At 41.6% G+C, this 21303-nt stretch overlaps 1 protein-coding gene across 1 annotated transcript in view; it reads right to left on the reverse strand.

The window, feature by feature from the left end:
- LOC135517315 (piezo-type mechanosensitive ion channel component 2) overlaps positions 1-21303 on the reverse strand; it is a 156865-nt gene that overhangs the window by 94283 nt on the left and 41279 nt on the right. Inside the window, exons 3-4 of the mRNA XM_064941506.1 lie at positions 13871-13996; positions 902-944 (exon numbers count right to left, since the gene is read on the reverse strand). Coding sequence (XP_064797578.1) covers positions 902-944; positions 13871-13996 — 169 coding nt within the window. The remainder of the gene's footprint in view (positions 1-901; positions 945-13870; positions 13997-21303) is intronic.

The raw sequence follows: 21303 nt of genomic DNA on the forward strand, positions 1-21303 counted from the left end.
GTATCAAACTCATTCCATGGAGGGCCGAGTGTCTGATGGATTTTGCTCCTCTCTGGGGTAGTTGATTGATTAATTAAGGTCACTAATTAGAAAGGAACTCCCCTCACCTGGTTGTCTAGGTCTTAACTGAAAGGAAAAATCTAAAAGCAGCAGACACTAGGCCCTCCATGGAATGAGTTTGACACCCCTGCTTTAGGGTGTCTGGGATGATGGAGTTGATGTGTACCATAACCAGCCTTTCAAAGCACTTCATGATCACATATGTGCTACAGGGCAGTAGTTATTATGGCAGGTAGTCTTAAGACCTCATGGGAACAGAAATGATGGTGGTCAGCTTGAAACAAGTGGGGATTTCAAACTGGCACAAGGAGAGGTTGAGAATGCCTGTGAATACGCCTGACAGCTGTTCTGACCATGCTCTGAGAACGCGCCCTGGAACACCTTCCGGCCCTGGGTCCTTATGAGCGTTGACCTGATTAAAAACCTTATGGATGACCCACTTGGGAAAACAGTCATTTGTATGCTGCGATGAGGGCTCTACCTGAGTGGTTCATATGGCAATGAAAGTAGATGAGAATGAAACATGGATTGTTTTGTTGGCTGCTGCGTTTTAACTTGCTCTAGTGTATTAGAGTATCTGCCAAATGACTGGGTGTATTGGGTGAAATGTAATCAGTCAGTTGAGCTCAATTGAACGAGTACTATGGCACTGTGCCATAGAATGGATTTTAGCGACGTACAATAGAACAAGTAAACCTTCTTGTTGTCCTCTTTGGGGTGTGGGAGGATACTCCGCACTTTACCACACAAACGCCATGAAAATATATATGGGGATCAAACTGAGCTATGTACAGTAGATCATGCCAGATTTTATTTTAATGTGAAAGCATTGGTCTCTTACCTTTCCAAGCCCAGCTGTCGAACCGACTTCTCCCACATTGAACCTGAAAAGAACACAAAATATAGACGTCAAAATCCTTGCTCAACAGAGTGGACCATTATTCCAAACTCCTGAGGTGGACTTAAGATGGCAGCTGCTCAAATGGCAGGCTTTCATGAAGTACTTTCTGTTATCCCACAGAGCCTCCCCATCATTCAACCTGGAGTGTTGACAACCTGAGCTCCATTAGAATATACTGAAAAGTTGAAGTTGTACCAATCCATCTTTTACTCGATAAACTTTCTATGTCTGCACAGGGATGCAATCCCAATTCTGACACCAATGTGGCAGATCTTTCAAATGATATACAGATTACATGAATAATTTAACCTTGAATCCAATGGTTTCACATGCACACTGACCCTCCTTAGGAAGGTAACACAGATCTAAACCATATGTTAGCGAAGGTAAACCACACACACACACACGCACGCACGCACGCGCACACACACACACACACACACACACACACACACACACACACACACACACACACACACACACACACACACACACACACACACACACACACACACACACACACACACACACACACACACACACAGGGGTGGCTGTGCACCATCGACAGCCACTTGGAACGCCCTCCGTCTCACAGTTAGTTGTCATCCTGTGACTCACATGACTCAAGCATTTGGCAGACAACTCCTCTCTCCTCTCTTCCGCCTCTTTGTGTGTTTATGACACGAAACTCCGATGTCCGCCCGCACGTTGATTTAACGACTCAGGGAAAAACAAAAATGTTCTTGAAAGGCTTTGGACTCCTGGGCTTTTTGTTTACAGAGACAGTTCCAGGTGTGTGGAGGCCCCCCTCTGGAAGGGAGTTGAGAATTGTCTTCATGCCAAGTAACCAACTCCCAACACACCGCCCCCCTGCAGCTGATCTGAGGATAGTTACCCTAACGACAGATCCATGAGTCAGTGCTCAGGCTGCTAATTAGCTCTGTCATTAGCTTGTTAACTGCCTGGTTAATAGGCCCTACTCAGATGAGAAGACATGTTCACCACTGGGATGACTGATGACCACTTCCTGTTTAAAAAAGGAATTTAACTGAGAAAGTGCTGTGAAAGTACTTTCTGTCATTAACTTGAAATTATTCAACTTTATCAATAATACATTTCTTGGTAACGCTTTACCTTAAGTTGCCCTTATATTTATGTAACTAAACAGTAACAACTGAAGTAACAACATTGTATTAACACGTAGTTACATATTAGTAATTCATTTGTAATAACATGCTAATAGAGCTTAGCCATTTCTCTAAAACACACTATCATCATGGTGTTTTTTAACAGTAAGTTTACAAACATTGGTTGTGGTAAGTATAATTGAAACTTGGGTATCATTACGGTAAGTGTGTAAATAAGTATAGCCAGTTATAATTGTAATGGCTTAGCAGATCATAAAAAAGGATATAATATCTATTGTTTACAGGAAACTCATTCTACAAATATAGATGAGATTGGGTGGGAAAAGGACTGGGAGAGAGAAATATATGTTTGTCATGGGCAAAAAACTCAATAGGGGTGATTATACTAATTAACACAAATTTTGATCCGATTGTGCAAACTGTGAAAACAGATCAACAAGGAAGATGGATTACTTTAAATATGCTATTGGACCTAAAACAGATCTGGCTAATTAATCTATATGGGCCAAATAATGATGATCCACAATTCTTCTAAAATATATATAATAATCTATTGAGCTCACCAGCAACGAAATAATCTATTATTATGGTTGGAGATGATAATATGGTTTTAAGTACCTCATCCTATCATAAAGGAAATCACTCACTGACCCTGTATAAAGCTCAAACTATACACACTATCACCCTCAAGCACTCAAGGTGATCACGAAGATCATGGATACATTAGAACTAGTGGGTATATGGAGGCTGAAAAACCCTGACCTAGTGAGATATGCGTACATGGAGGAGGCTTAATCAAGCTCGCCGTCTTGATTACTTCCTAGTCTCGTTCTTGCTGGCAGTTTGTTCTTAACTAAGACAACATCATTCATATTTTGCTTTATTTTGCACAGAATAGGTACAGCAGATCCCCTTATTGTATTGGACACTTTCAAATGTACTTTTAGAGGCCATTCAATACAATACTCATCATTAAAACAAAAGCAGTTTAGGTCAAAAGAGATTAGACTAATAAAAGAAATAGAGGAAGTAACAGAGCAGGTAGATGGTAAAGGAAACTACTATAGAGGCACAAAATAGGTTAGAGGAAAAACAAAAAGAAATGGAGGTAGTTATTCAACAACGATCAAGTGTAATGTAATACAAAAATACAGCGAATTGGATGGAAAATGGTGAAAAATACACCACATTTTTCTTGAATCTTCAAACTCATTACAAATTATGGAGTTATCTGTGATTCACTAAATGATATTTTGAAGGAGGAAGCAAAATATTTTAAGCATATGTTTTCTTTTCAGTCTCCTCCATTTCCACTGAATGATCTTAACGGTAAGGATTTCTTTCCTAATAATAATAATAATAATAATAAACATAACACATTTACATAAAGAACTGTGTGAAGGCCAACTTACAGATGATTAACCTTTTGAGGCATTAAAATATTTTCAGCCTGGAAAAACACCAGGGCTTGACGGTATACCAGTAGAGGTATATCAGAACTTTTTTTGATGTACTCAAAGATCCATTATTGCATGTTTAATTACTCTTATACAAATGGTAGACTTTCAGGTACTCAACTAGGTCTGATTTCATTACTACTAAAACAGGACCTAGGTGGTAAGTATAAAAAACTGGAGGTCTGTAACACTTGAATGTTGTGATGTGAAAATCCTGGTGAAATGCATAGCACATACACTACTGTTCAAAAGTTTGGTGTCACTTAGAGATTTCCTTGTTTTTGAAAAAAATAAATGAATTGTCCATTAATATAACATCAAATTGATCAGAAATACAGTGTAGTCATTGTTAATGTTGTAAATGACTGTTGTAGCTGGAAATGGAAGATTTTTTAAATGGAATATCTACATAGGCGTACAGAGGCCCATTATCAGCAACCATCACTCCTGTGTTCCAATGGCACGTTGTGTTAGCTAATCCAAGTTTTTTATTTTAAAAGGCTAATTGATCATTAGAAAACCCTTTTGCAATTATGTTAGCACAGCTGAACACAGATGTTCTGATTAAAGAAGCAATAAAACCGGCTAGTTAGACCTTTTAGACCTTTAGACTAGTCTTAGTATCTGGAGCATCAGCATTTGTGGGTTCGATTACAGGCTCAAAATGGCCAGAAACAAAGACCTTTCTCCTGAAAATCTATTCTTGTTCTGAGAAATGAAGGCGAGAAATTGCCAAGACACTGAAGATCTTGTACAGCGCTGTGTACTACTCCCTTCACAGAACAGCGCAAACTGGCTCTAACCAGAATAGAAAGAGTTTGGGAGGCCCTGGTGCACAACTGAGCAAGAGGACAAGTACATTAGAGTGTCTCGTTTGAGAAACAGACTCCTCACAAATCCTCAACTGGCAGCTTCATTAAATAGTACCCGCAAAACACCAGTCTCAACATCAACAGCGAAGAGGCGACTCTGGGATGCTGTGCTATGGCGAGGCATACTATGAGCAATGTATGTGTTGCTATCGGCAGCTAGACAGCGGACCAAGAACCTTTCCTTTAAGGATTCCACATTGTATAGTGTTCCCTTGACGAGGCCATGGCTAAGCTAATAAAGAGGAAGGGGCACACGCGTTTGTTTCATAGACAGTTTACTTTCCGAAAGTTTCTCGCTTACATCATGTGTACCTTTTCTTCTCCACTTCCTCCCTCACTCCCTTCCTCCCTGTTATTTTATGGTTATAATACAGCCTGGACATTGACTATGAGAGAAGGCCACAACCACAACGTACTGCAATGATGAAATGCAGCCAAACCAAGATCATATATCCACATGAATTTATTCTCGCATTAAAACAATATTACAGACACAGATTTATGCCGGGCCATGGGAAAATGTCATGCGTGTTTAACAAGTTGTTTTTCTAACTACGATGCATGGAGGTTGTCTGACTCAATCTGACGTAGCGAGTCCAGGTTTTCAACGTCTGAGACTCCAGCCGTCACAGGAGTCATGAGGAGTGGGGCCTTGCGCTGCTTTAGATTTGTGTGTTTATATTTCTGGACGCTTATAGTAGGAGTTGCAAAAAACTGGGATGACAGGATAGGCCAACTTTAGATTTACAATATAAAATTATAAAAAAGCTACTTACAAAGCTCTGGTAAAAAATAACCTCTAAATTTGGCTCGTAATGTTTGTCTCACAGGCTCACATCAGATTGAGAAGCTCATCCACGTTTCTCAAACGTCACATTTCAAAGTGTTTGGTTATTTCTCTGTATTGTTCCAAGGATCAATTTGAGGCATTAATTCAGAATTCTTAAGGTTAAGGTTTGGGATAGGCTTTAAAGGCTTTAAACAACAATATCAAAAACAACTGTCTATCTCTGGATTCAAACATGCAACCTTTGCAACCATGAACAGATGTTTATGCACATCCATCATCCCCCTCCACAACGCCATAGCCACACCAAAGCATATTTGAGGGTAAAAGTGCTCCCTGTGGCCCCTAGTGGCCGGTTTCAACAACATCTCCCGGTGTCCTCAGACATGGATGGACGTCAAATACTGACCTTTATCACGGGTGACCTGCCTACTAATATCCCAGACATGCAAACCCACAGGTGTTACTTTTCTTAGCATTCTCCATTAGTAAGCTGCATCTAAAGTTACAGTATAGGCCTACACATTACACGAAAGAGAGAGTGTCAGAGAGAGGGGAAAAGTGAGAAAGAGAGAGAGAGAGAGAGAGAGAGAGAGAGAGAGAGAGAGAGAGAGAGAGAGAGAGAAAGGAAGGAGAGAGAGAGAGTGGGGGCTTTGTGGAGCAACGTTGTGGTCACAGGAGCTGTTTGGCAGCTCCCTGCAGATGGGTGCTGTGGCTCGGGAAATGAGGGAGCGCAATAATGTGGTGCCGCGGGAATAACGTAGTGTTGTAATAACGTCCAGGGCTGCAGGCAATAAGCCTATACAGCCCCCAGCGCAAATAGACACACACACACACACACAAACACACATTACACACACCAGCCACAATTCAGCTCATTAGTGAAGAAACACCTCATTGAACGCAGCTATAATATTTAGTCATGGCATCAGTGCTCAAATACATAATTGTGGATTTTAAAACTGCAAATCCTCTGTGTATTTTCACATTTCATTTGAAATTAAAACAATCTGTTACTTTTGTTATGAACAGTAGCCAATGAAATACACTAGGCATGTCCAAACCATGCCTCATACTATAGTTGTGTTAACTGCACATTTTTTGTAATAATGATTTGTCTACCACTTAAATCACGAAATTGAATGACCATTTATGACCACTATTTTCTTTCATAGTATTTTCTCTTTGATCGCTGATATGTACACATCTAATGCAGTAGTTTATACTGTATGGTGGTGACTAGAATAGCAGATGCAGCAACCTGTCTAGAAGAAGTCATATCTAGACTATAGTGCGGTGTGGTAATCCCATCTGGATATCACTGGGAGAAAAGCACTTCAATTAGACACAAGCTGCCCATCAAACAGTCTGGTGGATCAGCGAAGCCTCAGAAGTAGTAATTATAACATTTGTCTGTCAACAGCGATACAACGCCCCTGCTTAGATCACACTACATACCTGGATTAGCCTAACACTGATTACTGTACATAGTGAGTACAGCACAGATTCACTGCTACTTCCCCTTAGCCTTTCTGTCTCTATCTCTCTATGATGTCATGGTCACAGAAATGGTGGAAGTCACCTGGGTATTAGGTCAAATGGTTAGTTCAAAGGAGGTAGCCAATAAAATAGTGAAAATGAGGGATCCAGTGTTTCCATATACAGCAACGGGAGATAGGAAGGAAACAAGGAAGGACCCTCAAATAAATACGCCAAAACCCAGGAAAATCCTCAATTTGTGACATGTCAAGGGAGATGAAAAGAGTTTTATTTGCGATGTGTTCATTCCAGACAGCTTGCAACAGTTCATTTCGAAATAACAATGAGCAATTCAGAAACACCTGTGGCAAAGACAGTCTAAAAACAATCCCTCAACTCCCCCGGCAGCGGTTTCCTTCTGCTGAGAGGGAGGTGAAGGTTTTCATATGGCTGAACATGGGTTATTTTACAGATGATGGCTGTTCAAGGTAAAACTATGCCTAAAAGTCTTACAGAACATCATAGAAATCTATTAAACCAGACTTATACACGCCTCCATAATGCTTCGACAATGTAAGCAAACTGCGGACGAGACATCTGGTAAAAACCTGCTAACTACCAACTACCAAGGAAATGCTTTCAGTTTATGTACATTGTGGGATTCAATTGCAATTAAGCAATTTGGGGTGGGGGAATATCATAGAAAGAGGTCCTCCGTGGATGTATTAGCTACTGAATTAAGAGCTAATAGTGTTTTAGTCAAGGAACCGACATTGAGTTTTAGTGTCGGTGGAGGAGGACATAAAACATAAAGGCCTCTTCCTTTCTGGAAGTCTCTTATTAATGACCTCATCCCAACCTCTACTTCTCAGTATTTGACTGAAATATGTACCGGTACTCATTTTGAGTGCCAGTACTGTTTGTATTTAGGTGCAGGAGCTCCACAATACTTCGGAGATAATATTCTATAAGAGGAAAAGGAGATCAAGCTGTAGAACATTTGAGGGGCCGTCCTCAGTTCCAGTGAGCTCCTGCCCAAATCAAGCATGGGACAGACTGACAAACGGACGTACACCTGGCAAACATGGCTCCCGCTTGCTCGCTGACCGACCAAGCACACATCCTAGTTAAGCTAAGTCAGTAGAGGGCAAAACCGAGGGGCCCACTCAAGGCAAGGCTGGGGCCACTTAATCGATCATTTGAAACGAGATGTTTTGAAGATTTCACCACTCTTCTCTGGTTATTAGTCGTGACAAGGGGTGAAATGCAGATATAGAAGATACGACTGAAGCTCTGACAGAGATGCCTTTCACCTCCCACCTCCACACAGTTTACTGTGGGACATGTCTACAATGTTGTTATTGCGTTTGACACATTGTTTACATTAGTAGCTACTGGAATTTGAAAGTTGTATCCTCTCCTTTGTAAGCCATCTGTACTGCTACCTGCGTACCTATGAAATGTGGGCCATGGTGTTATATGTATTTTTAGAGTGATTGGGCTGCGCATCCTGGGGAAGATGATTCTTATCGCAGGAGACGCAGAGCTATTGACGACAAACACAAAACAAGAAAATAGGAGTCATGTTTTGGACGTTTGTTATTTTTGCTGGCAGCTCTTCAATGTGACGATAGATGAAAAAGTCTTGTTGCTGGCGTCTGAACAAGCTCAACTGAGTCCGCACACAAAACAAAGGACTATTAATGCAGACAAGGCACACAGAGAGAACAGAGACGCCTACACAGTACACATACAGTTCCAAAAGCACTCTTTATTCTGTACCCGCTTCCTGCTACGCATCTACCATTTATAATACTATTTAATAATAACAAAGAGAATGGTTGGCACGCAATAAAATAGACTTGTTTTAAAATGTACTTATTGAAATCAACTTAACTTACCCCACATTATGGATTTCTCGAGGGAGGATTTAGTATACTACTAGAAATGTACTTTAGTATACTACTAGAAATGTACTTTAGTATACTACTAGAAATGTACTTTAGTATACTACTAGAAATGTACTTCCAGTATATGTATTGACTGGATGCTTCATACTACTTTCATCTTACCTCACATCTTACCTCACATTACAAGGGCAGTTCTGTCGACTAAGCTATCTAGGTTGTACAATATATGTACTGTATACTTCCAGTAATTGGGCCAGTGTCTGTCTTCACATAGCCGCCCTCTGTCTCTCGCCACAACACTCTCTTTTAGCATCCAGGGTCATTTTTCATCCCTCTTTCATCTCTGACCTCACCTCAGGTTGTTTTCGCTCCCTACGTCGCTCCTGAACTTCCCTCTGCGCTCTAAGGGCCACACCGGCAGCAGCAGCATTTGCAGCTGCACATTTTTACGGTGGAGATTGAGATTTATCCCCTGCCAACAGCCATCGCTGAGAGGAAGATGTCATTTTTGCACAGCCCCAAAAAATGCACCAACCTCACGTGGGGATGCAGTGAGGATATGTCACCCAACAGGCTGTGGAACGAGTGGAGAGGGTGATCAGTGAAATGTTCCTAAAGTTTTATTAGTGTCTTGTGTTACTCTGAGGTCATGTTGACTGGCCACCCCTCCACTTTCAAATCCCCTTACAGTGCTGTACACTCACCGCCATGACACATTCAAATCACCTTGGACCTGGGGGGAATGTAGAAACAAAGGAACTGTTGAACCATCAGATAACCCTCCCTGTGTGAAGGAGCTTCTTCTTTTGGCTTCCCCCTAGCTAGCGCTGTGATGTCATAGGTGGTTACTAACAGGGGTACTAAACATAATACAGTGCATCAAATGCTGTCAGAAGTGAAAGTTAATATGGGCATATCTCACATCTCACATAGCTCAATTGAAAGGCTACCAGCCTTTCAACCAAATCAACCAAATCCACGTGTGCAACAATACATGTTACAGAGCCAAGAAAATACCAAAATATGATGTAATCATGACAAGATCATATGAAACTCCCCTTTCCGCAGTGCAAGATTAGCAAGGTGTGAATTTGATGGACGCTGCCTCCCTTGCAACAGTACATCCCCAACCAACCAGGATCATTATAAGGTTCTCCTGTCAGCAGTAAACATCCCGTGACACAATATGAAATAGTAGACTCCACAGCTATGAATAGCAATAAAAGTAGGAATGCCGAACCTTGTGATAAACCATGGTGCGAAATACTTAAAACGAGCACTAAAATGTTTGTTTTAAAGCCCCATATGATGGTACTGGTTCCCCTCACTACTCAGATACAGCAGAACATGCACTGAGTTTACAAAACATTAAGAACACCTGATTTTTTCCATTACATAGACTGACCAGGTGAATCCAAGTGAAAGCTATGATCCCTTATTGATGCTACTTCTTAAATCCACTTCAATCAGTGTAGATGAAGGAGAGGAGACAGGCTAAAGAAGGATTTTTAAGCCTTGAGACAATTGAGACATGGATTATATGTGTACAATTCAGAGGGTGAATGGGCAAGAATGTATGTGTGTGTATGTGTGGAAGGGTCACAGTTGCTTTCCCTGATGTTTCAGTCAGGCCAAAGAACAATACCGAAGTATAACTCAATGTGTAACTTTAGAAGCATTGGACGTGGGGAAGGGTTTGTGTTTGGTTCACATAGTGGTAAACTTAGCTACCCATTAGAGACCGTGTTCCTCATTATGATTCTGGTTAACAAATTGAGTCCAATCGGCTACTGTTGAGGATTAAGGATTGGAAGGGCCAGTACATAAGGATTGGAAGGTCCAGTACATAAGTAATGGAAGGGAAGGGCCAGTACATAAGGAATGGAAGGGAAGGGCCAGTACATAAGGATTGGAAGGGCCAGTACATAAGGATTGGAAGGGCCAGTACATAAGGAATGGAAGGGAAGGGCCAGTACATAAGGAATGGAAGGGCCAGTACATAAGGAATGGAAGGGAAGGGCCAGTACATAAGGAATGGAAGGGAAGGGCCAGTACATAAGGAATGGAAGGGCCAGTACATAAGGATTGGAAGGGCCAGTACATAAGTAATGGAAGGGAAGGTCCAGTACATAAGGAATGGAAGGGCCAGTACATAAGGAATGGAAGGGCCAGTACATAAGGATTGGAAGGGCCAGTACATAAGTAATGGAAGGGAAGGGCCACTACATAAGGAATGGAAGGGAAGGGCCAGTACATAAGGATTGGAAGGGCCAGTACATAAGTAATGGAAGCGAAGGGCCAGTACATAAGGAATGGAAGGGCCAGTACATAAATATTGGAAGGGCCAGTACATAAGGAATGGAAGGGCCAGTACATAAAGATTGGAAGGGCCAGTACATAAGTAATGGAAGGGAACGGCCAGTACATAAGGAATGGAAAGGCCAGTACATAAGGATTGGAAGGGCCAGTACATAAGTAATGGAAGGGAAGGGCCAGTACATAAGGAATGGAAGGGAAGGGCCAGTACATAAGGAATGGAAGGAAAGGGCCAGTACATAAGGATTGGAAGGGCCAGTACATAAAGATTGGAAGGGCCAGTACATACGGATTGGAAGGGAAGGGCCAGTACATAAGGATTGGAAGGGCCAGTACATACGGATTGGAAGGGCCAGTACATATGGATTGGAAGGGACGGGCCAATACATAAAGATTGGAAGGGCCAGTACATTACTGTACATTACATTATTATTATTTTCCCAGGAGTGTCATCTATAGTGTCCACTATTATTTACCCAAGAGTATCATCTATAGTGTCCACTATTATTTACCCAAGAGTATCATCTATAGTGTCCACTATTATTTACCCAAGAGTATCATCTATTGGGTCCACTATTATTTACCCAAGAGTATCATCTATTGGGTCCACTATTATTTACCCAAGAGTATCATCTATAGTGTCCACTATTATTTACCCAAGAGTATCATCTATAGTGTCCACTATTATTTACCCAAGAGTATCATCTATAGTGTCCACTATTATTTACCCAAGAGTATCATCTATAGTGTCCACTATTATTTACCCAAGAGTATCATCTATAGTGTCCACTATTATTTACCCAAGAGTATCATCTATAGTGTCCACTATTATTTACCCAAGAGTATCATCTATTGGGTCCACTATTATTTACCCAAGAGTATCATCTATAGTGTCCACTATTATTTACCCAAGAGTATCATCTATAGTGTCCACTATTATTTACCCAAGAGTATCATCTATAGTGTCCACTATTATTTACCCAAGAGTATCATCTATAGTGTCCACTATTATTTACCCAAGAGTATCATCTATAGTGTCCACTATTATTTACCCAAGAGTATCATCTATAGTGTCCACTATTATTTACCCAAGAGTATCATCTATAGTGTCCACTATTATTTACCCAAGAGTATCATCTATAGTGTCCACTATTATTTACCCAGGAGTATCATCTATAGTGTCCACTATTATTTACCCAAAATCACTGTCTAAAGTGTCCACTATTATTTACCCAAGAGTACCGTCTTTATATTGTCCACTATTATTTACCCAAGAGTACCGTCTTTATATTGTCCACTATTATTTACCCAAGAGTACCGTCTTTATATTGTCCACTATTATTTACCCAAGAGTACCGTCTTTATATTGTCCACTATTATTTACCCAAGAGTACCATCTTTATATTGTCCACTATTATTTACCCAAGAGTACCGTCTATAGTGTCCACTATTATTTACCCAAGAGTACCGTCTATAGTGTCCACTATTATTTACCCAAGAGTACCGTCTTTATATTGTCCACTATTATTTACCCAAGAGTACCGTCTATAGTGTCCACTATTATTTACCCAAGAGTACCGTCTATAGTGTCCACTATTATTTACCCAAGAGTACCGTCTATAGTGTCCACTATTATTTACCCAAGAGTACCGTCTATAGTGTCCACTATTATTTACCCAAGAGTACCGTCTATAGTGTCCACTATTATTTACCCAAGAGTACCGTCTATAGTGTCCACTATTATTCACCCAAAAGCTCTGTCTATAGTGTCCACTATTATTTACCCAAGAGTACCGTCTTTATATTGTCCACTATTATTTACCCAAGAGTATCATATATATAGTGTCCACTATTATTTCTGCTCATATCTGTTAATTGCATTCTGACTACGACTGACTCCAGCATTGGCACAACTTTTCACTGTACTGTGTTTGCTAGTGAATTTTCATCAGTATTTTGGAATTGTCCCGGGGTATTTGACAGAAAAAAGGCTGTTAACGCAGCCGTTTACAACAGCACAGCATTGTCCTGTCTAGACAGGGTTTAAAGTTGATACATAGTTCAAACCTTTCATCAAAGAACTAGACTATTTGAACATCGCACACAAAGTTACACTCTGGTTTTTCAAAACTTGGTGAATCGCTGAAGTTCCTTAATCAATTGTTTTCATTCCGTCTTTTGACATAACACCGTGCACACTGACACTGGGGACGAGCCCAGACTGGCGTTTCAAGGGGTATTTATGCAACTTAAAGACACTGCCCTTCAATTCTTATGATTGTACTCTACACATGTGAAACAGACAGACAGTCTTCACTCTGAATTTTCGGTGGGGGGTTTGAATGTACTTCTGTCAGGACAGCATGGAAGTGAGGGAGTTTTTTTGTTTTCATTATGTTTATCCCCATCTTGAGTGCAGATGTTGTGGATTTATATTGTTACTCAGGGAGAGTTGTGCCAGTAGTTTGCAGCAGCAGCAACAGCGGGGCCTGTGTTGGGCCGCGGCCCAGACCGGGTTTCGGGTTCTGGTCTGAACACCCTGGTGTCGGGGCCAGTGGGTAACCTGATCCAGGCGTGGGCTGGGCTGTGACCTCTGCTCACTCCCACCCTGCAGCCTCAACCAGCCCAGGTGCCAATTACTGGGGTGGCTGCTCACGGAGTTCAGGTACTGCTGTATTCCAAGTAATTTATATCAATGTGGGATATACAGCATATCGACATGTAAATCCAATCAATCCATTTAGAACCAGCAAATAGCCACCAGTGGCATTAATACTGCATTCCTGGTCATTCCTGTGTGTGTGTGTGTGTGTGTGTGTGTGTGTGTGTGTGTGTGCGCGTATGCGTGTTTGTACATTCCTACACATGTGAGTTTGTGTAAACGAGGCAGACCTGACATCACACTGTGCTGGGAATATAGTAGAGAAGGTTGATACTCACAGTTGAAGTTGGGTTCTAGGTTGTCTCCTGCTAGCAGACTGTTGACGGTGACCTGGTAGATGATGTGCAGAAGCAGGAAGGCTATACTGGTGAAGCACAGGGACTTGAGCAGGCGCCCTGTGTGGCCTGAAAGAGAGAGAAACATGATCATCTAAGGTTTTTCAGATACCGAGGTCATTCAAGTGTATACTTCAGACTCACTGAATTGCTAACAAAAGTTAAATAGTAGTAGTGATGACTAGGCTACTTCCAGTGGAGGAAAAAGTACTCAACTGTCCTGCTTGAGTAAAAGTAAAGATACCGTAATAGAAAATGACTCAAGTAAAAATTAAAGTCACCCAGAAAAATACTAAATGTTATTACTAAAATATACTTAAGTGTAAAAAGTAAAAGTATAAGCATAAATCATTTCACATTCCCTATATTAAGTAAACCAAACGGCACAATTTTCTTCCTTTTTAAAAATTTACGAATAGCCAGGCACACTCCAACACTCAGTCATAATTTATAAACAAAGCATTTGTGTTTCGTGAGTCCACCATATCAGAGGCAGTAGGCAGATGTTCTCTTGATAAGTGCGTGAATTGGACCATTTTCCTGTCCTGCTAAGCATTCAAAATGTAACGAATACTTTTGGGTGACAGGGAAAATGTATGAGGTAAATATTATTTTCTTTAGGAATGTAGTGGAATAAAAAGTAAAAGTTGTCAAAAATATAAATAGTAAAGTGAAGTACAAAAATGGACTTAAGTAGTACTTTAAAGTATTTTTACTTAAGTACTTTACACCATTGGCTACTTCTTGGTTGTATTCTGGTTTTACTGGTGTTCAATCAAAGGTTACTAGAGTATGAGACAAATTTCAACTTCACACGTCAACTAACAATGTTATTGCAACATAAACTTCATAACTAATCTCCTGTCATTAGTTAGGCCGTACTTTAAACTCAAATTGATTCAACCAAATCCTATTCCATATATCACAGACCTGTAAACACTCGCAACCAACTATTAGCAGCCCAATGATCCACCAACAGTAGGGTAATGTTAGAATCTAGTCATTAACCGAGTGGAGACCCCACAGCCCTGTTATAGGGTTGATGGTAATCATCTTATCCTGTCTGGTCCCATCCTAACAGGCCAGGCCTGCAGTAATCCACCTCCATTACTCCTAATACAGTACTGTATTACAGGCGTCTCCGCTGCCAAGGGCCAGTAATATCCCAGCGATATTTTTGGCAGCCCAGTGGCCATCCGTCATGTGTGGACCAACCTAAACACACGGTGAGCTCAATGCCCGGCAAAGCAAAAGTTAAATGGGATGCATAAAACAGAGCTCAACACCTAGAAATGATTGGTCGGCTGTCTGGTTTGCCAGTTGATTTTTTTTTAACCCAGTAAGTTGACTGAGAACACATTCTCATTTACAGCAACAATCTGGGGAATAGTTACAGGGGAGAGGAGGATTAGGTAGCCAGGGACAAGTAGGTAGCCATGGTGGTATGACAGCCAGATTGGGAATTTAGCCAGGACACTAGGGTTAACACCCCTACAATAAGTGCCATGGGATCTTTAGTGATCACAGAGAGTCAGGACACCCATTTAACATCATATCTGAAAGACAGAACGCTATACAGGGCAATGTTCCCAATCACCCCCATGGGATAGATATTTATTTTTGTTTTTTTAGATCACAGGAAAGAGAACCTCCTACTGGCCCTCAAACATCACTTCCAGCAGCATCTGGTCTCCCATCCAGGGATTGACCAGGACCAACCCTGCTTAGCAAACCAGCAGTTGGATACAGAGTGGTATGCTGCTGATTTGACCGGCTGCTTCGAGATGTTGATAGGAGTGATTATGGGCGGATGCAGAGGTCTAAATGTGTTGTAGGCAAAAGCATCATGAAGCAAGGGGGAAGTGACCAAAGAAGAAGTTTCTGAATAGAAATTATTAAGCCTGTTCAGTCGATTAGTATAACACAGCATCTAACCAGGAAGCAGAAGAGCCCACTCAGTTTATGGCGGATCCAAACAAGATGTTGGCAGGATTTCATCAAAACAAACAAGTACATGTAATATTCCTTACTATGGAAACATAATTCCAAGGAAGATATCAAATAAAGCTGACAAATTGGCCCCTTCTATTTAGCTCAAACCTTATCAAAGACAGGCAGTGACACTAGCTCAAAGTGTGAGAGAGCTGAGAGTGCCTTAGCTGAGTGTCAGCCACTAACTGTGCAGCTGTCAGGCCCTTGACACAGAGCAAGAACACACTCCTGTAAACTCCCAAAGGGCCACTCCCATCTTTCTATTACACTAATAGAAAAAAGGGTTCCAAAAGGGTTCTTTGGCTGTCCCCATAGGAGAACCCTTTTTGGTTCCAAGTAGAACCCTTTTTGGTTCCATCCAAAACATCCATGTCTTCATCACTGGAAAAGGTGAACGGTTGAGATTGATATCATTTAAAAGCTTACAAACAGGGTTGTCAAACTATTATATCATAAAAAATAAAATAAAAACACATTTTGTAAATGTTTTAATTGTTAACCAATTATCTAAAAAACTCAGATGTTGCATATGTTGTAGCTTAAAACCTATTTTTGTGTTTTTTGTGTTGTGCACGCCATTGGTTTTGCTCGCCATCGGTTGAGGCACAACACCCTCTTCAATACAGGGTGGTTGTTGTGTTTTAGCTGTTAAATCTACTAATGGTAGATAAATACCAAATGGTAGCACATCCGAGAATGTTGACTTTAATGGGAAAACTGTTATTTTAAATTATACTGTTGATCTTCCATTGGAAACCTATTGAAATCATAGAAATATAAATATTAGAATAGACATGACCATTTAAGTTGACATTCAACGGTGGGTGGACCTGCGGCCATTTTTGTGGTAGTAATTAGAAGTAAAAATGTCAATTCAATTTACATTTCAATTGTGTACCAGCTAAATTGCAGTGGTCTGAAGGGATAGGTCCATTCTATGAATTATATTTCTATGACTGAAATGACACCCGGCCTGTATTTAGGAGCATGTTCTGTCACAACCGATGGTGGGCACAACACAAAAACCCACTGTTTGTAAGCTTTAAAATGATATCAAACTCAACCATTTTATATTTTCCAGTGATGAAGATGTCTCATGGTATGGTGGGGTATGCAAAATGGGTCAACTTTGAGCACATTTTTCTCCTGCGTGTTTCGGAATTCAGGTCTAAAAAGTTACTTTCTGACCACTTCTTCCATGGCAAAAATAATGTTGTATTAAATCGAAAGGGATGATGTCCAAAAGTGATGGAATTCAAATGAATTTACCCTGCTCACATATGGCGGTGACATTTTACAATTTTACAATCAAACTAAGAGCCAAACTTCAGTTGTACATCTATTGTCGTCAAACAATGGATTGAACTTCCTTTAAAACGCTGGGGCTATGATTAAAGTCAAATGTAAAATCTGTGGTGTATTAACATTGCATTTGCCACAATGGCACGTCAACAAAGGGATTTTCAGTGAATGGTCTCAAGCATCCAATTGTAGTTGGTGTCTCGGTCTGTTTTAGATTAGTCGTTTGAGATGTATTATTCCAAACCAACATGGCTGCAGGGTAACTTTCACACTGCACTGTTTTCACTGTTGCCAAAGGCTATCCCCATCCATTGTGGTTCTCTACCATTACACACATTTCATAAGGCTCCTCACATCAAACAGCGGACACGCTACATCATAAACACCTACTGGTTGTAATCTTTCAAACCGTCTGTCGAGATGGAGGAACCTTTTCCGAAGAGCATTGTGTGTAGATTACAATGAGATGCTGTTGTGGAAACATGTCAATGAGCCTGTTCATGTACCATATGTATATATAATTGCATTGTTTTTCTTTTCAGCCAATTATGTCTTAGAAATCATTTGTGTCCCTTGTATCTATGAGAATTAATAACTTTTTATACCATTAACCCAATGAGTCCCACCGTAACATTGATGCATGTTGAAATTCTAACCACTTTTAAACATAGTGTGTTTGAGCTACAGATTTTTGGGTTGTATCATTGGAATCGTACACTGAGTGTACCAAACATTAAGAACACCTGCTCTTTCCATGAAAGACTGACCAGGTGAAGCTATGATCCCTTATTGATATCACTTGTTAAATCCACTTCAATCAGTTTAGATGAAGGGTAGGAGACAAGTTAATGATAGATTTTTAAGAATTGAGACAAATGAGATGTGGATTGTGTATGTAGTAGCATGGTAGTAGGTGCCAGGCGCACCGGTTTGTGTCAAGAACTGCAAAGCTTCTGGGTTTTTCATGCTCAACAGTTTCCCATGTGTATCAAGAATGGCCCACCACCCAAAGGACATCCAGCCAACTTGACACAACTGTGGGAAGTATTGGAGTCAACATGGTCTAGCATCCCTGTAGGGTCAATGCCCTGACGAATTGAGACTGTTCTGAGGGCAAAGGGGGGTGCAACTCAATATTAGGAAAGTGTTCCTAATGTTTGGTATACTAAGTGTACATTTCTTCTGCATCCGTAGATACCGACCATTAGTCTATGTGATTAACGGGAGCTAGAGTGGTGTTTGTGAGACAATGGCGGATCCCGAAGTGGCCCGGTGCCGGGACATTTTACAAAAATATCTGTCGAGTCTGAATGGTTTGAGCTACAAACTATTACACGCTATCTATGAAAGGCTGAGACTCCCACGAACATGCACATGTTGCTCTATGTTCACAAGCTACACAAGAGTCATCAGAATGTAAGGGGTTCTTCTGTATAGAAGATCACAGGAAATCCCTGGATGTAGAGTCTACAATACTGTAATAAGCTCACATAGTTGCTGACACAAACTCCAAACTCCACACAGTTGTTACTGACTAGTTGGATATTAATTTCCCAGTGAGCAAACAATTGATGTACTAACAGCACTTCTATAAATTCATTTTGATCAGGTTTTCACTTTGGCAGGACCTTATTTTTTCTATTGACATTTGTCAATAAAACTAATGAATGCAACTGTTTATGTCAAAAAAAATTATTCTCAATAACACCACTGAGAATATCCCAATTGACTGTAGAAAGGCGATACTTACACAGGAAGCTGGACCAGATGTGTTCATTTAGAACCAGCAAATAGTCACCAGTGCCATTAATACTGTATTCCTGGTCAAGAACAGTTTTCAACACTTAGCAGTCCTTTGGGAAAGCATGTATTATTATGGCCAATATTAAGGGTCAGGTGTGGGACAGCTGTGTGTGTGTGTGTGTGTGTGTGTGTGTGTGTGTGTGTGTGTGTGTGTGTGTGTGTGTGTGTGTGTGTGTGTGTGTGTGTGTGTGTGTGTGTGTGTGTGTGTGTGTGTGTGTGTGTGTGTGTGTGTGTGTGCGTGCGTGCGTGCGTGTGTGTGTGTGTGTGTGTGTGTGTGCGTGCGTGCGTGTGTGTGTAAGCTTTAGGGCAGGGGTGGGCAACTCCAGTCCTTGAGGGCCTGAGTGGTGTCACACTTTTTCTCCATCCCCACACAGCTGAATAATCAAATTGCAATCTGAACTGAAGATCAAGATAAGGTGATTATTGGAGTCAGGTGTGTTAACTGGGGCAAAACTGTGACACCAATCAGGCTCTTGCAGATTGGAATTGCCCACGCCTGATTTAGGGCATAAGAACAAAAGAGGTTGTGTAGGCATACTCCAACATCAGCAAAACAAATAGTGTAATTTAGCCCCCCCCCCCCCCTTTTCACTGCTCTTCCATTCACCACCGTGTTTGAATTAAGGTTGAGATTAATGGAATGCAACAGTGTGAAGGTATGGATGTGAATCTCTGGATGCCAGTGCAAGAGGAATGTATGATTGCTAAATACTGCACAATTTAAACGCTTGCCTTCCTATCCCCCCTTCCCCAAAACATGTGTTAATATTGGACTATAAATTGTGCCGTCTTGTATTATACTTACAGATGTAGGACCTTAATATGAACTTATTGCCTGCAGCAGGAAAAAACTCCTGTAGCAACATTTTTGTAGGGGTTGATACATTTTTCATTAGGGCAAATCAAGTCTGAAATTTCAAAGTAGAAATACAAACTTTAGAGGCCTTTTTAAAACTCAAATACACCACAAGTTTGCTTTTCCTGCCGTGCAGCAACAAAAGAGGGATCAAGTAAAAATCCTACATCTACGTAAAAATGTATTCTATTCTACTGAGCCATTTACTTTATGTTCGTATCCTTATCTTGTATTATTTCTTATTGTTGTTGTGTTGTCGAGAAGGAACCTGCCAGTAAGCATGTCGTTGGACGGTGTGTTTACCATGTGTATCCTATACATACGACTAATACAACTTGAAACTTGGTGTGTGTTCGGCGTGAGCCCCACATGTTTCTTGGCGAGGCACAGGCTGCCAAGCCGTGGGAGTGAGCTGCTTTGCTCGTTTTAAAGGGCCGCTAGGTAGGGCTCCGGCTTGCCTGGGGCCAAAGATGCTCGAGTTGCAACTTGGTTCCCGTCGTGCCCGTCATAACTTCTAATGGTTATGCCTGACTCCGCTGCTCTTTGCCAATCCTGTTGCCTGACTCCGTTGCTCCTTGCCAATCCTGTTGCCTGACTCCGCTGCTCCTTGACAATTCTGTTGCCTGACTCTGCTGCTCCTTGCCAATTCTGTTGCCTGACTCCGCTGCTCTTTGCCAATCCTGTTGCCTGACTCCGCTGCTCCTTGCCAATTCTGTTGCCTGACTCCGCTGCTCTTTGCCAATCCTTTTGCCTGACTCCGCTGCTCTTTGCCAATTCTGTTGTCTGACTCCGCTGCTCTTTGCCAATCCTGTTGCCTGACTCCGCTGCTCCTTGCCAATCCTGTTGCCTGACTCCGCTGCTCCTTGACAATTCTGTTGCCTGACTCGGCTGCTCCTTGCCAATCCTGTTGCCTGACTCCGCTGCTCTTTGCCAATCCTTTTGCCTGACTCCGCTGCTCTTTGCCAATCCTGTTGCCTGACTCGGCTGCTCCTTGCCAATCCTGTTGCCTGACTCCGCTGCTCTTTGCCAATCCTGTTGCCTGACTCCGCTGCTCTTTGTCAATCCTGTTGTCTGACTCCGCTGCTCCTTGCCAATCCTGTTGCCTGACTCCACTGCTCCTTGCCAATCCTGTTGCCTGACTCCGCTGCTCCTTGCCAATCCTGTTGCCTGACTCCGCTGCTCTTTTCCAATCCTGTTGTCTGACTCCGCTGCTCTTTGCCAATCCTGTTGCCTGACTCGGCTGCTCCTTGCCAATCCTGTTGCCTGACTCCGCTACTCCTTGCCAATCCTGTTGCCTGACTCTGCTGCTCCTTGCCAATCCTGTTGCCTGACTCTGCTGCTCCTTGCGCCAATCCTGTTGCCTGACTCCACTGCTCCTTGCCAATCCTGTTGCCTGACTCCGCTGCTCCTTGCCAATCCTGTT

Source organism: Oncorhynchus masou, chromosome 28, assembly GCF_036934945.1.
Source record: "Oncorhynchus masou masou isolate Uvic2021 chromosome 28, UVic_Omas_1.1, whole genome shotgun sequence".
NCBI lineage: Eukaryota > Metazoa > Chordata > Actinopteri > Salmoniformes > Salmonidae > Oncorhynchus > Oncorhynchus masou.